General features: G+C 36.4%; 3 protein-coding genes and 1 long non-coding RNA gene across 8 annotated transcripts; 1 reads left to right on the top strand and 3 right to left on the bottom strand.

Annotated features, from left to right (window-relative positions):
* Positions 1-318: 318 nt before the first annotated feature.
* LOC141588131 (protein FAR1-RELATED SEQUENCE 5-like) lies at positions 319-1206 on the bottom strand. The gene has a single exon (XM_074409585.1). The coding sequence runs from the start codon at positions 1204-1206 to the stop codon at positions 319-321; it is 888 nt and encodes a 295-aa protein (XP_074265686.1).
* A 1508-nt stretch (positions 1207-2714) lies between these two features.
* LOC141586823 (uncharacterized) lies at positions 2715-6985 on the top strand. Of its 4 annotated transcripts, none has more exons than XM_074408189.1 (9): positions 2715-3290; positions 3458-3600; positions 3933-4013; positions 4262-4350; positions 4451-4525; positions 5442-5503; positions 5693-5752; positions 5993-6184; positions 6589-6985. In XM_074408189.1, exons 2-9 carry the CDS (start codon positions 3475-3477, stop codon positions 6684-6686), a joined length of 783 nt encoding a protein of 260 aa, XP_074264290.1. In that variant the 5' UTR covers positions 2715-3290; positions 3458-3474; the 3' UTR covers positions 6687-6985. The 4 variants fall into 4 exon arrangements, with proteins under 4 accessions (XP_074264290.1, XP_074264293.1, XP_074264292.1 ...); XM_074408192.1 differs by having other exon boundaries at positions 2817-2993; positions 3469-3600; XM_074408191.1 differs by having other exon boundaries at positions 2817-2993.
* Positions 6986-7530: 545 nt separating this feature from the next.
* On the bottom strand, positions 7531-8511 carry LOC141658761 (uncharacterized). 2 transcript variants are annotated; one of them, XR_012549403.1, is made up of 4 exons: positions 8430-8511; positions 8265-8347; positions 8075-8135; positions 7531-7813 (listed from the first exon to the last, which is right to left on the bottom strand). It is a non-coding gene; the product is annotated as an uncharacterized LOC141658761 (long non-coding RNA). The 2 variants fall into 2 exon arrangements; XR_012549402.1 differs by lacking the exon at positions 8430-8511 and having other exon boundaries at positions 8265-8423.
* Positions 8512-11651: 3140 nt separating this feature from the next.
* On the bottom strand, positions 11652-14849 carry LOC141586822 (large ribosomal subunit protein uL3z-like). The gene is made up of 6 exons (XM_074408188.1): positions 14715-14849; positions 14237-14337; positions 13381-13491; positions 12978-13282; positions 12349-12758; positions 11652-12082 (listed from the first exon to the last, which is right to left on the bottom strand). The coding sequence occupies exons 2-6, from the start codon at positions 14319-14321 to the stop codon at positions 11815-11817; spliced, it is 1179 nt and encodes a 392-aa protein (XP_074264289.1). The 5' UTR covers positions 14322-14337; positions 14715-14849; the 3' UTR covers positions 11652-11814.
* Positions 14850-15346: the final 497 nt, after the last annotated feature.

Here is a 15346-nt window from a genome sequence, read left to right as displayed (position 1 = left end):
TGTCCCGAACTTCCTTTGTACATGCTCGAAAAACGACTTGTTTCTAGTTGTAGAACCTCTCGGATGGCCTTTTGGATTCTCATTGATAGGGGGTGGCAAAATCTCTTGGTCCTCCGGGTGGGAGAAGTCACGCAACAAATCTATGACTGCCCTTCGGTAAACCGGGTCACTGTTTCTCACACCGTCAACTAATTCCTCAAAAAAATCACCATCATTTTTCGGCATTTGTTGAGGACTATCATACACCAATGTCTTCCAAAAGACATGAATATCCTCAAGATGGATCCTCCTACCTCTTTTCTTCAATGAAACCAACTTTCATGCACAAGGTAATCCATGAGTCGTTCGTAGCACGTGTCCACATTGATCCTCTACCCCGATACCCAAACCAAGGCCTTTCAAAAGTTCTTTCTCCATTATCTCTATGGCCATAGTAGACACGTTCCCTTGCAATAAGGAAAAAGTACGGGATGTTATCCTTGGTCTACTCATTGAATCTTCAAGCTCTTTTTTAATCTTGGAGTGTTGACCTTCTAGCATGTCGTGAATACGGGACCACATGGTATCAAGTGTGAGGTGACTGCAGGCCTTCAATAGAGAATGAGCCGACTCAACACGGAAAGTTGCCGTGTTACCAAGATGAAAGCACTCGTCTGTATAACATAATACAAACTTCGCCGCGTGCTCACCCCAAGTGCTCCCGATATAAGTGGCCAAAACAGGCCACTTGATACAGAAGATCCTCCACCAACGTTGGAACTCTTGTTCGGTAGGAGCATCGATCACATGACACCAACCCGATTCTGGATTTGTCATCACATGTTTCTTGTAACTCTCAGATTTATAAGTAGCGACAACTTTAGCATTGATGGCTTTATTCACATGACATCGACACAACAAATGATCAACCCCGAGATATACTGCTTTAAGAGCGTTGATCAAACCTAATTCCCGGTCGGTGACAAAAACAGAAGGGGACGCTCTCGTGCATTCTAAAATGTCACCTGACTTCTTCAAGAGCCACTTGTAACACTCCTCGGACTCGGTAGGAATCATCGAACATGCAATTAAGAACGAAGATCCGGTGGGTGTCACACCAACCATCTCAATGACTGGATTATTGTACATGTTGGTTTTATACGTCGAATCCATGATAACCACGTAAGGATAAGCCCGGAACAACTTCACGGAATCAGGATGTGCCATGAAAACATGTGTGAGCTCTTTTGACTCGGAATTAATCTCATGCCAATGGACTTATTTCGCTTCTACCGCTAGAGCCAACATTTGTTGAGCGGTGTTTCTTTCACCCCTAACTTCTTGCCTAATTTTCCTTGTCTCATTATATATCTGGGTGCTTAACGGTTGAGGTTTTTCGGGGGTTTTCAAATGAAGACCATTTTTAATATCCCTCGGTATAACCCTGACCATAGTTTGTTGCCTAACATATGCCTTCTCCTCCGCGTCCAATCCTGCGAAGTGTCGATCCCCGCCCTTATAAACTGCTACGTTGTGGTTGTGTAGTCCACCACCCTCGGAGGTTACAATGTTCCAAACTACCGTCACTTGATCATTTTTAGTCACGAAATTTTGCACGGCACAAATACGGAACTTGCATGAACACTTCTACGACCTCCTTGGCTTTTCGAGATCATCCGTTGGCGGAGGTAACCCATTTCTTTTACATCGAAAATAACTTGCCAACAACCCGTTTTCTTTTCTGTTTTTTGCTCCGTTATTTGCTTTAACCAAAGCAAACCCATTCTCGAACGCAACATTATTAGCCCAATTGAAAGCATCGTCACGGGTTTCGAAATCTAAAGTAGTCTCAAAAAACGGGTTGTAATCAATTGAATTCTCACCAAAACTCTCCCACGAATCCTGTTCCAAGCAATACGGACTATAGTTAGACAATAAAAACGATACATAACATGAATAAATTGCGTAAAACGAAAGCAAAACAAGATAAAAACGAGTAATCCATGGCTAAACCACGACAATCAACAATCTACCATGGCCAAACATTGTGTCTCAATGTTCAACCATGGCCAAACATTTTCTCCCAATCTTCAACCATGACCAAACAGGGAAATCCAACGTTCAACCATGGCCAAACGTTGGATTCCTGCGTTTGGACCATGGCAAACAACAAAATCCAACGTTTGGACCATGGCCAAACGTTAGATTCCCACGTTTGGACCATGGCAAACGTTGGTTTCCCACGTTTGGTCCATGGCCAACGTTGGTTTCCCATGTTTGGTCAATGGCTGAACGTTGCGTCTCAATGTTTGGTCCATGGTTGAACCTTGGGTGCACAAATTTCAAATTTACGTAGAAAAATCGCAATGTACTAAGTCAATACGTGACGTAAATCAACTATCGAATAGATTTAACAATGCGCAAAAAAATAAAAAATAACCAAATAATGAAGAGATTAAGTTGTTTACGTACCGATGATTCGGGATCCGTCATGTTAATTAATCTTGTTAATTGTTGTTGTTGGGTTTTTTTTTTTTAATTTAGTTGATGTTTACTACAATTTGAGAGAAATTTTTTTAGAGAGAGAAAGTAGAGTGTGAGTACAAGGGCAATTATCGTATTTTTTTAAAAAAAAACGTCGTCAATGAAAATAAGCCCTCTTTGAAATTTGAAATAAACTACAAACGACTACTCAAACACGTATTCAAATAAAGTACCACCACCTACTCAAAAATAGGCATTTGGACTTCTAGTGTTTTCTCACTTTGAAATAAGAAAGTTTGTGCTTTGAAATATTAACTCGTGTAAATCAAAATTAAAATACGGAGTATTACAGTATTTTTTTTTTTTTGTTGGTGACTTCCTCACAAAATTCTCCCTTGTCAGTCGCTCATTCAAGAAGTCATATTTTTTCTATTCTCCCGCCGATAAGACCGTTCTTGGTTGTTGTTGATCATCCTCCTCCTCCTCCTCCTTTTCCTTCGCGCCAATTTTCTCTCACCTCAAAACGACGTGTAAGCATGAATGTAATGAGTGATGACACCTTGAAAGAGTTGAGACCATCTCTTCCCGCGTTTTTAGAACTAACTCTTCTTCTTCATCTTACTTTGTCAAACTTACATCACTACTTTCACTCTCACCATTCAACTATTAGTGCTACTCCTCTTCCTTTCTCTCTCTTCAATTTTTTCAACAAAAATATTTGTTTTTTTTTTGTTTGGATTAATTGGGTTTCTTTATTTTTTGATTTAATTTTCTGGGTTGTTAACCGTTTTCACTCTCATCACTCACAACCCAGAATTTTATTACTGGTATACTCCTCTGTCTCTCTTTCTCTCTCTATAATTTACTCTGCAATTTTGCGTATTTTTTGTTTGATTTAATTGGGTATGTGTATTTTTCGATTTAATTATCTGGGTTGTTGATTGTTTTGTTTATGTTTGCTTTGATTGATCATGGTTAGTTTTTGATTTTGTAGAGCTTTTTTAGAGAGAGATGGATAGGTATCAGAGAGTGGAGAAGGCCAAAACGGAGACGACAGCGATAAATGAGAATGAAATCAGGATTACTGCTCAAGGTCGTATGCGCAATTACATCACCTATGCCTCTAATCTTCTTCAGGTATGCTCCTTGAGCTCCCATCCTTTTCAATTCAATTCAATTCATTCCATGCTTTCTTTTGCATTTTAATTTAATCCATATCTTTGTCTTCAATTAAGATTGTTTACATTATTTAAGGCATGCAATTTTACGAGTATTTTTTAAGTTAGAAGGTTAATGTGTGCTCTTCTTTGTTATTTCTTTTCATACTGCGATCATCTTACTAATAAAGATCTGAAATTTGTTTATTATATGTTTTATTGTTTGTTCTGGATTGAATTAATTTTTTTGATAAAATTATGTAGTAATGTCAAGGTTTAATGATGTGTCTTATTGGGACTTGTGATTAATAGGAGAAAGGTTCAGATGAAGTTGTTCTCAAGGCAATGGGTAGAGCAATCAATAAAACTGTCATGATTGCCGAGCTAATCAAGGTAGATCAATGTTCTTGTTTTTGAGTCGCGTTCATATTTGTTAGGGTTTCCATTTTCAATGGAGACAAAGACTCGTCACATGGTGGACTAAAGTACAATAGATGTGTAGCGTTAGCAGTCAGACAATGTGATTCTCGACACAATTTTCATTATGCGCTTTCAAGACATGAACCACTTTCGAGACATAGGCAAACATGTTGTTGCTTGATCTATTTATTTATAACTCTTTGGTTGCCATTTGATATCAGAGGAGGATTATTGGTCTCCACCAGGATACATCTATTGGATCAACTGACATAACCGACACATGGGAGCCTCTAGAAGAAGGCCTTCTTCCGTATGACACAGTAAACCTTTTATTGTCCTGAATTCTAGCTCAGTAGCGCCTTCTCTATTGTGATTATTGTGACGGGAATTTTTTCTTTTCTTTGTTGCAGCCTTGAAACTACACGCCATGTCTCTATGATCACAATTACTTTGTCAAAGAAAGAGCTCAACACATCCTCTACAGGGTAAAATTGTCATTCTTGTTCTCTATAGGATGGTCTTTTTCCCCTTTGTTATTTGTATTGCACTGCCATTAAGGTTGGCGGCTCTATTGGCTGAGTCGCGGACTATCAGTGGCACTGAGCCACTGACTGCCCTCACTTACCTTATAAATAGCTGAATATTTTTTTTATATAGCTGCTATCTTGTTCTGTGAAAATACAAGCATTATAGCAAATGCACCGCGATGGGCTATATCCATTCTGATAAATATTTTCATTAACTGATCAGAATGGACTATATAATACGTCGAACTGATGAAAAATTGGCAGATGAGTTGTGGTTGTCTAAGCATTTTTTGTGTTTGAAGGCATGGTATTTTTTGGAGTTGACTCGTAAATTGGTTGTAAGATACTCTGATTAATGAACAGATTCTTTGATTTCATATCAATTTGTTTTAGCATAACTGCTGCCGTGTTATTAAGATGATATGGTGACGGTGGTAAATGTATGTGATACAAATTTGGAGACATGGGTTGATTTTATTAACTATGGATCTACTGGTACCATATCTTTGGTTCCTCCCCAGTACGGTAGTACCTTCCCCTCTTGTGGATCATGATTTGAGTAGAGAGAAGTCGAAGCAATGCCCTGGCTATAATTGAAATGGTTGCACCAAACGGAGATTCAACGTATCTTTAAGATATGAGTAGAGTAAATGATGAAAGATGGTGTGAATCTTTAAATCTCCAAACAGTCTTATCCTGATTGACACTAATTATGCGTGTCTTTCCTGTTTTCCCGAAAATCTATGCCAAAGCTCTTAGCTGAACTCCACTTGTTGGCTACTGTGACCCAAAACAGTGCTTGTTTGCATTCTTGGATGAGATCTGTAGTTGACAACCTTTGCTAAAGGACCTTTCATTTTACTTTATTTTGTAGGTATCAACCTCCTATCCCGGAAGATCAAGTCAGGCCATTGATTGATTTCGAGGATGAAGGAGGTAAATTATATTGTTCCATAGGCCTTTCGGGTGTGTTTTGGGGAGTTTTGAGCGAGTTAGATTTCCACCCAAAAAAAATATGGGATTATACATTGCGCTTCATTTTACTTTGCATTTGTTTCTCCTATTTCTCTTATAATAACTTGATTAAACAAAAATTTGATGGGATTATTGTTTCTTCTCATGCAGAAGGCTCGCCCAACACAAGGGGCAGAGGGCGTGGTGGTCGAGGTAGGGGCAGAGGCATAGGTATTACAACCTCCATTGTATTTTAAATTTGATATTTTTTTATGAAACAGTCTACGAGTTGCTGGTGTTAGTCTCATTTTAGACATCTTTAATAATTCTTGGATAAAATGCATTCAGTTCTGAATCTATTTCAGTATTTCAATTCCATATTCTTTACATAAACTTTCTGATGTCATTGCATAGGGTTTTACCATTTGTAAATTTACGACTTTTAAAATGGGAAAATGCTGCTGTACACAGGAAATTATGATGGACCAGCAGATTATAATGGAGGTGGTTTCCAAGGTGGCCGCGGTGGATATGGTGGCAGAGGTCGAGGTCGTGGTAGAGGTGGGAACTTTAGAGGGAGAGGAAGAGGTTATGGTGGTCAGGGATCCGGTGGTTATTATGACTATGGCGGAGAAGTAGAAGTGCCAATGGCCCAAGGACGTGGTAAGCTCAAAGTGAAATTTAGTAGTCTGTGTTTTGACAAAATTAGTGCTTCAGGAATGTAGTTTCTTTGCTCAGGCAATTGTAACTCAAGAATGTAGATTCAATGCTTAGCCTGACTGAATCTACCTTCTATCCTCTTCTTTCTATAATTTGAAACGTTCAGTTTATTTACATTCGAGGCAGGTCGAACCATAAGGGTAGTAAAGCACTTCCATCTGAGTTATAACTGAAGAGTTTCAAAGGCTTTTAGAGCAACAACTTAATGTTCAAACAGAATCCTGTCGATCTATTAAATCTTGTCTGTATCGCATTTACAAGCTGAATGTCCATTCTACCTGCATAGATAATAGCTCATTTCTTCTTTTCTTTATCGATTTTCATATGATTTTTAACATTTCTTGTAGGTCGTGGACGAGGTAGAGGAAGGGGCCGTGGTTTTGGTGGTGGTGGTGGTGGTCGTGGCTTCAGGGCTGACGGGGTGTCTCAAGGTGCTGCTACTTAACGCGTGCTGAGGTACAACATTCAGGCTGCAGTCGAAAAAAAGATCATGTTGGATGCTTGCTTTGTTGTGTTTTGTTGGTTGATTCTGATGGCCATTTTATTCATCTCTGGAGAATGAAAAAAATGCAAGAGTTGCCACCAAGAGTGGCATGATTCTGTGTTTTTTGTAGGTCACACAGATAGAGAATTTCATAATTTGCTTACCATTTTTTATTTCCAAATCCAATGGATTGTAACATTTGACTTTTCTTTATTTTTTCTCTTATATTTAATAGATCAGTACATTATTTTTTTCTCCGACAACCTTTTACTCCATATATGTTGACTGGTTTTTTAAAGAGCGATTATGATGGAAATTTATATGTTAACATTTCTTTTGAGGGAAAGAGTTGCGCGGAGTGAATCGATGGTACTTGCGTAAGGCCGTGAGTACCGTCATTCAACGTGGACTTGTGCTTGACGTTGGAGGAAGAGGTACTCATAGAAGAGAAGACCATAGCCCATAGGTGATCTATAATCAAATATGATGGTTATTCGATGCTTATTAAGAACTGATTGGAGATTCCTACATCAATTCAGATCGTCTGTCCCAAATTCCTGTCCCAATCTCTGTCCCACCAACCAAAATATGCCACGTATAACTGAAAAAAATAAGTCTCTTAGCAATCACGTGATTTTGGCCCCACAATGCCAAACAATTAAAAGAACTGATATTGTCTATGCAGGCTACGCGCCGCGGGAAATATATTCTATTATAATAATTAGGGTTAATGATTTTAACTTTTTAGAGTTTTGCCCCATCAAATTTCTAATTAATCAACATCATCTTTCTATCATATTGCTACTGTAAGTCGTCCTTTCTATTCTTTTTTAATTGCAACTCAAATATGTGACATTTTTTATGCATTATACTGTAATGTTCTTCTAGTAATAGAACTATGATATGCTTTGACTCCATTAAAATTGTAATTTTAAGTAGACGATTTACACAATTAAACTAATCTTGAACAAAAAAAGGTTAAGTTATCCATTCAATTAGTTTTCGCCAGCATGTTCATGTGTATCTTTGAACCTCTTGTGCCTGATAATTTCCGTCTAGAAATTTCTTGTTTACGAAACTTCATAAATCTGTCATCGCAAGTGAAAAAAGGTTAATACTTCGTACATAACATCTAGCTAATACGATTAATAATTCATTTTAGGACAACCAGCCACATGGAAAAGGAAGACATGGCTGACTTGGACGTTAGACGCATGAAGCCGTCAACATTATTCTCGATTTTTACTCTATCAAGCATTCAAAGCTCAGTTCTATCTAAAATGCAGATGTACTAGGAATTTTAGTTTCTTTTTAAGGATTGATTGTTTAGATTAAAGTATAGTACTTACCTTTAAACAATGTTTGTGTCCATGTTTAGCTAACTCCTCCAAGGTGAGCAAAACAATTACCCTGTAAAGAGTAACAGGGGTTATAATTTTATCAATTAAACTTCAGATTTTAAAAATAAAAAAGACAAAGTGGCAAAATAAATGAACATTTAGAAGAAACTTATGATATTTTATCAATAAGAACACCAACCTGAGTAAAATGTACCAGTTGGATTCATGAGAATGTGTAATAGTTGTAGATCTGATACAACATAACTTGAGAATTGGTATCTCCTGCAAAATTTATGTGAAGATTCAAAAGCTATGGAGTGATAGTATTAGCACAAAGGGCAGATAAGAAATGAAGCAAGAATACCAGAAGATGATGTTTGGATAGCTTGACAAAGAAAATAGTGTTGGTGGCCAAATGAGTAGCCTGGCACGTGTAAGGATTCATTCATAACATTGGATTCTTTTTATTATGTTAACTTTAATTTTCTTTTTTGATATTTGACTTGCTAGCGCGTGTGTTTACGAGACTAAGATCTGTGGGCTAAAATCACGTGATTGCTAAGAGGCTTATTTTTTTCAATTATACGTGGCATATTTTGGTTGGTGGGACAGAGATTGGGACAGGAATTTGGGACAGACGATCTGAATTGTTCCTACATCCTATTGGGTAACGTTTAGTTGGGGAATGTGTGCGAAAATTCAAAAGGTTTTAATTCAAAATGACAAAAAAGATGGGATTGAAGAATATATGAACCTTGGATGATAACCCTATTATTATAGGCTATAGACTTCGGTAAAGAGAATCAAACTGCTAATAATCTGCAACAAGATTTGATCGAAACTAGCTTTAAAAAAAATTATACAAACCAATTGTAGTTACAACCAAATTAATGTTATTCAACTAGCTTTAAAAAGTTACTAGTACCTTTGTAATTTTATTGAGCTAGTTGTATAGCCGAGCTCGGTTAACTCAGTAACTTTGTAAAGGAGATCGGAAACTTTACATAAGAGCGGAATAAAAATAGTCTTGTTGCTATTACAACGAGTAAAGGATAAGATAAGGACCTGAACTTTGAAACATTTTTCAGTTAAGGACCCGAACATTCATATTTTTCAGTTAAGGACTTGAAACCATTTTTCCGTTAAAATTCTGCTAGTTTTCATGAAATTCTATTATGTATGGTATGAGTGTATGACTTAAAAATCCAAATAAAAAAAAGCTGTACTCGGAATTATTTTCTTGTGTTTTAGTGTACTGTTCAACTATCACACCACCGGTCACTTTGAATTATTTTCTTGTTATTTCAACTATAACACTACCAATCACGCACACACTTGCTCAAATTGTCAAGGTTTCAAGGATCACCATCAGTCCATTATCATCGCTAAAGTTCGATTTATGTGACCGAGGTTACAGGGGAGGGAGATTGAGTTTAGTTATAAGGTACTTTGGTAATGCCGTCTCTGAAATATTGAAAATGGGAGCAAGTTTCGAGTTTTTTAATTGTAATTTTGTAAAGCGAAACGGTATTGAGGCGGCTCATTATATGGCTCATTACGTTTCGTTAGATTTGTTGCCCCGGGTCTGGGTTGCATGCGTACCACAACATACTGGCGGATGTAGTTTCCTTGACTTTATGCCGAACTTCACATAATTCATAAACCATCTTTTCGTAAAAAAAAAAAAAAAAAAATGCCTCGCTATTATTTGATTAGCCTACCCCAGCTCCATCATTTATTTTTTATAATCCAACCAGTTTACCTACAATTGTATGGGTGTATATGCAAACAATTTCCGGCCAATGTGTCAATCCACCTCTGTACTATTTACCTTCAATCCTACATAATTCATCCTCCTTTTCCTATCCGACAAGACTAAGGTCCTGTTATTTTGGACTTAAAGTCACTTAATTTAAGTTCACGTCAGATCTTATAAGTTCAGTTCAGTTCAGATCAGATCCTATAAGTTCAATTCAGATCCTATAAGTTCGATTCGATTCGAGATCCTATACGTTCGATTCGATTGAGATCTTATAAGTTCGATTCGATTGATTCTATAAATTCAGTTTAGAAAAGTTATATACAGAGTATTATTTTTAAAACCGACGCAAAAACATTTGACATTATTAATTATTCGATACAAATATACGTTATTATTTTTAAAACAAAATTATCACTCTTCTCATTATTTTTTATCGAAATGTAACTGTAGTATAATGTATGAACAAACCAATGTATATAAAGCGGAAAAATGTTATTATCTTACCTTGTGTTTTAGACTATATTTTCTTATCAATGTTCTTTCTTGGCTGCCCACTAATTTCTTGTAAAAATTTTGCTTAATCTCAATAAAAGTTTGCGTTTTTTTATACTAATAATAAAAAAAAAAGTTGTGGTTTTATAAAAAAAAATGATAAAAATAAAAATAACAACTAGAACAAGAACAATAATAATCACAATAACAATAACAATACCAAATAATAATAATAATAATAATATTTAAGTTAAATTAATTTAAGTTAATTTAAATTCGGATTGTATAAATTCAGTTCAGATCCTATAAGTTCAATTCAGTTCAGATCCTATAAGTTCAGTTCAGTTCCTATAAGTTCGATTCGATTCGATCCTATAAGTTCGATTCGAGATCCTATAAATTGATTCGATTCGATTGATCCGTTTACCCAAAAAGAAGGCCTAAGTACTTGACTGCTAATTTTATTTGATCGCAAGCTTACCACAATCGACTTTTTTACACAAATTCGTTGATATGCATCGAATTGAAGTGTATAAAGAAACAGAAACATTAATTCAGTATTCGGGCTTATTAGTTGGGAATTGGGATGAATGAGTAAATTTATTTGAAGAATATTCAAGAAGCATAGCAGTACAAAATGGAGAGGGAGAAGGGAGTACAAGTGGGGAATTTATGGGTGTGTTTCAGATACGGCGGCTGGGATTCAAAAAAGCTAAAGAATATTAAAATAAGTCTTTCAGTTACAGTGATATTGATGAATGATGATAGTTAACAGAAAAACTAACGGTCTTAGGTTTGAGTTCCTTAACTATAAACTTTGATACTGTAGTTTAAGTCTTACTTGGAAAAAAAGTGATAATTTAGGTCCTTATATTACCCTTTACTCCAATTACAACGGTTGTACCATTAGCTGATTGCACGTTGATCACAGAATCAAAATATTAATCGAACTTTTTGTAATATAACACACTTACAAAATTAAATGTAAATCATTTCTCGCAATACAACTGCATGTAAAACATTGGGTAAAACACAAGTACACAACCTAACCAATATGGGCCACATCAAGGTAGTTTGCATCTCGTATTCTCGTTTGTATTATAGGTGTACAGACCTTTCCTCTATTTTGATCCTCAAAATTGACTTGTCCAACTAAATTATGAAATTTAATGAATTTACAAGTTTACTATCATCCTCTACATACGAAAGTCTACTGAAGTTTCGTCTACTGAAGTTGTGCGGCCATTCAATGGTCTAGGGGGGAAACAGCAAAAGCAAGGACATTCAACATCGTTAACAAGAACTTATCAATATACCAATAAACGCAAGGCATTAGAGAACAAAACTTCGAACTTCGATTGAAAACAATAGAGCAATAATAAAAACAAAATGTATGTTTGACAAAAAGTACTAATTGAAGTTCTCAAAAGTAACTTGCACAAAGATAACAAGACTCCAGTACTAAGAAGACTACACCAAGACATTTCTCAAGGACTTAAGCGGCAGTGGCTTTAGCTCGGCCATAAAACTTATTCTTCTCATCTGAAGTCTGGTGACGGCCATGACCAAACTTGGAAGATGTGTCGATAAACTTGATGTTAATTTCCTCAAGAGCAACACGTGAAGTCTGCTTAAGAAGAGACTGCCTCAATGTCACTACTCTCTTCTTAGGACCCACGCAGCATCCCTTGATCAACAGGTAATCGTCCTTGACAATACCATAGTGAGGGAAGCCACCCATGGGAGTGATGTCCTTCTCAGTCCTGATTCACCATAACAGTAGAAATAATCAAGAACACAGAAAAGTCAAATAGTGTACAATACCTGCGACATTGTAAGACAACTATAACATTACATTGACTCATTTAATTATCAAAATTGATCTTGGTAGAACTGACTGCCGTATAGAAAGTTTTCGTTGAAGGATACATCTCGTACATGTTTTTGTGCCTCAAAAATGCAAATGGTGATTGGTTTGTGAACAATGACAGATAGACTAGGAATACCATTAGGGGACATTTGTACGAACCTGTCATACTCGGTCATAGCAGTGTGATTCTCTTGACCAACCTTACCAAGCTTGTAGATCTTCTTGTTCATCTCAGTACGGTGATGGTAACCATTCTGACCAGCCCTGGCAACAGTGTATGAAACCCTAGCCGGATGCCAAGCACCAATACAAGCAACCTTACGCAAACCTCTGTGGGTCTTACGGGGAAGACGAGTGACTCCCCAACGGGTAACAACACCTTCATAACCCTTACCCTTCGTCACACCAATGATGTCAATCATTTCATCCTTCTGGAAAACAGCATCAATGGGCACTTGCTTCTCAAAGAAGCCATAGGCAAAGTCAACCTTTTGGGCGATAGTGCCACCATTGACCTGGATTTCCATCATGTGAGCTTTCTTCTGCTTCAAACCCTTCATCTTCCTAATCTGGAAATTTGATACAACAACAACATCAGAGCCTTAATCCCAAAATGATATATGGAAATTTGATACAGGCGATGTAAATATCACAAGGTCAAATATGTTGCATATACAAACTGGAAGTAATAATAAACCACAATTTCCAAAATGAATCGCTGAACTAACCATGTGGAAAATTTACAGTTCAACACTGCAAAGTATTTGGCAGTAACCAAATAAATTTACCTGAGTGTGAGCCAAAACCCTGATGACGGTAGCATACTTTTTCAACTTCTCAAGTTGAGATTGAATATCCTTCTTTCCTTCATCACTCTCATACTTCTTGGAGTATTTGGTGAAAGCCTTCTTCTTTGACTTGCACCAGTTCTTGTAGAACCTCCTCTTGATCTCCTCACTGAGATGCTGTGCCCAGACGGTGTTCAATGTACGAAGACCGCGAGGTGTCTTCACATAACCAACAACGCCAACGATAACCATTGGAGGGGTCTCAACAATGGTCACTGCCTCACAAGTCTCTTTCTTGTGCAGTTCTATAACATAAAAACATCAAACATAAGTCTCCATAACAGCAAACTCAAAAGAATCAGAGTGTTTAAATATAAAAAGACCAATGGCTTTAATGACATACTTGAACCAGGCTTCTCGACATCCCTAACAATGTGGGTCATCCCAGCTTTGTAACCTAAGAAAGCAGTAAGCTTTGGTGGACTGCTAGGGTCATCCTTGGGGAAAGCCTTCACTGGTTACATAAACAGCACATATGTTATTATACAAGTAAGAATTGTACAAAGAGTGTTAAAAAATTCTAGAACAACTCACAATATCTAGTCCAACAACACAATACATGAATTAAGTTAATACATAGAATAATCAGAAGCATTTGACTTATTTAATAATTCTACTGAAGCCTAAAATATACTCACTTTGTCCGAATCATTTGTTTGCCTTTTTTATTCTTTGAGAGGGGTATTTTAATCTAAGGCAAACAAATGATTGGGACGGAGTAAGGTTGGTAAAAACAAAACATATGTTTGATCTTCAAATATCTCAGATAATAGGCAGCAAAATAGCAATGGGTTAAGTAAATGTCTGTCAAGCAGACATCGCAAAGTTCAAATCGGTAACTCAAAGGCCTCATTCATTTCACTTACTAATGATCATTCTAATCTAATCAATATCCTCCGGACAAATATCACAGAAAATAAAATCCAGTTTGTAACTATATTATATGACTAATCATACTTTGATAACCTCAAGTGACCTATAACTACTAGGTAGGCCTAAGAACATCGAAAAAACGAAAAACTTAATTCGCATCAACAAACTTTGATAACCTTGAGTGACCTAGAATTACTCCGTAATAGTGAGTTATTACAAGCTAGTCCTAAGAACATCAAAAAAGCAAAAAGCTTCATTCGCATCAACAAACAAAAGTATTCGCACGCAAAATAAATTGAGAGAGATGGTTAGTAAAGATTGCAAACCTTTCCCTCTTTGACGAGAAGCCCTCTTCCTGGGCAGAAACCCAAGGGAACCGTGTCTAGGGTGCTCAAACTTCCTGTGAGACATCCTTCTCTTTTCTTACCTATATTTTTCAACACATTTACGTATCGATAATCAATGAATCTCATAAAAACACAATAACGTGACTAATCAACAGAACGCGATACTAAATCGATAATTAACTGGAATACAATTCAAACAAAAAATTGAAAACTTGAAACAAATTGATTAAATCTCAATTTGTTACAAGTTTTCAATTAATCAAATAAGAGAATCAACGAGCAAAATGAGTAAAAGATGATGAAATATCAGATTTCAGCAGAAATGAATGAAAATGTCATGTAAAATTAAGAATCATGTACAGCAAAAAGGGATACGAAATGGAGAATGATTTGCGATTACAGATAGATGATGAAGAAGAACAGAGCGTAGAGAGGAGATTGAGAGAGAAGTGTGTACCTAAGGAATAATGGTGCGACTGCGGTAACACTGAGAGAGAAGAACAGCGTAAAACCCTAGTGTCTTGCATTTTATACTAAGACTTCTTCATCTTGTTATAGTAATCAGGGTTTGCAATCAATTTTTGGGCTTAGGGTTCTTTCTCATTTGGGCTTTACTCTCAGACTGCTTGTGTCTTGACTTAAAATTGGGTTCTAGTATTAAACCTCTTCCAAGTTCTAATCTACTCCCTTGTGCGATATTCTCTTCGTTCCGTTTTTATTGCGGACTACATTCTTTTCGATAGGACTTGCAATTAACCACCAAATCCAAACTAGATGAATAAAAAATCAACCTAAACATCGTCGACAAATTACTAAATATCATCGACTATTTGTAATGATTTTCTTAATCTACTAATCACTCTAAACCTTCCATATATTAACATCTTTTTTTCAAGTACGACATTTCGTCACCACCGCTTCAATTCCATCACCAAATTTAAGGAGTCGACGACAAGTAATCTAAACCAATTTAATTTTTAAAAAAATTGTAATCAATCAATCAATCAATATTCAATATCTATCTATCTATCTATCTATCTATCTATATTAATAAAGGAAGCTTTTTTCGAGCGTTTATAGAGAATCCAA

The sequence above is a fragment of the Silene latifolia genome, chromosome 6 (assembly GCF_048544455.1).
Source record: "Silene latifolia isolate original U9 population chromosome 6, ASM4854445v1, whole genome shotgun sequence".
NCBI classification, from domain to species: Eukaryota; Viridiplantae; Streptophyta; class Magnoliopsida; order Caryophyllales; family Caryophyllaceae; genus Silene; species Silene latifolia.
This window is presented reverse-complemented; position numbering and strand designations above follow the sequence as displayed.

Excerpts from the sequence above, each read along its gene's own strand:
- LOC141586823 (XM_074408193.1), top strand. The coding sequence starts at position 3,000 with ATGAATGTAATGAGTGATGACACCTTGAAAGAGTTGAGACCATCTCTT. Across the intron at positions 3,291-3,468 it reads AACCCAGAATTTTATTACTG|AGAGAGATGGATAGGTATCA; the intron begins GTATACTCCTCT and ends GAGCTTTTTTAG. Across the intron at positions 4,526-5,441 it reads CTCAACACATCCTCTACAGG|GTATCAACCTCCTATCCCGG; the intron begins GTAAAATTGTCA and ends TTTATTTTGTAG.
- LOC141588131 (XM_074409585.1), bottom strand. The coding sequence starts at position 1,206 with ATGGCACATCCTGATTCCGTGAAGTTGTTCCGGGCTTATCCTTACGTG.
- LOC141586822 (XM_074408188.1), bottom strand. The coding sequence starts at position 14,321 with ATGTCTCACAGGAAGTTTGAGCACCCTAGACACGGTTCCCTTGGGTTT. Across the intron at positions 13,283-13,380 it reads TGTCGAGAAGCCTGGTTCAA|AACTGCACAAGAAAGAGACT; the intron begins GTATGTCATTAA and ends TTTATGTTATAG. Across the intron at positions 12,759-12,977 it reads GGGTTTTGGCTCACACTCAG|ATTAGGAAGATGAAGGGTTT; the intron begins GTAAATTTATTT and ends TCAAATTTCCAG.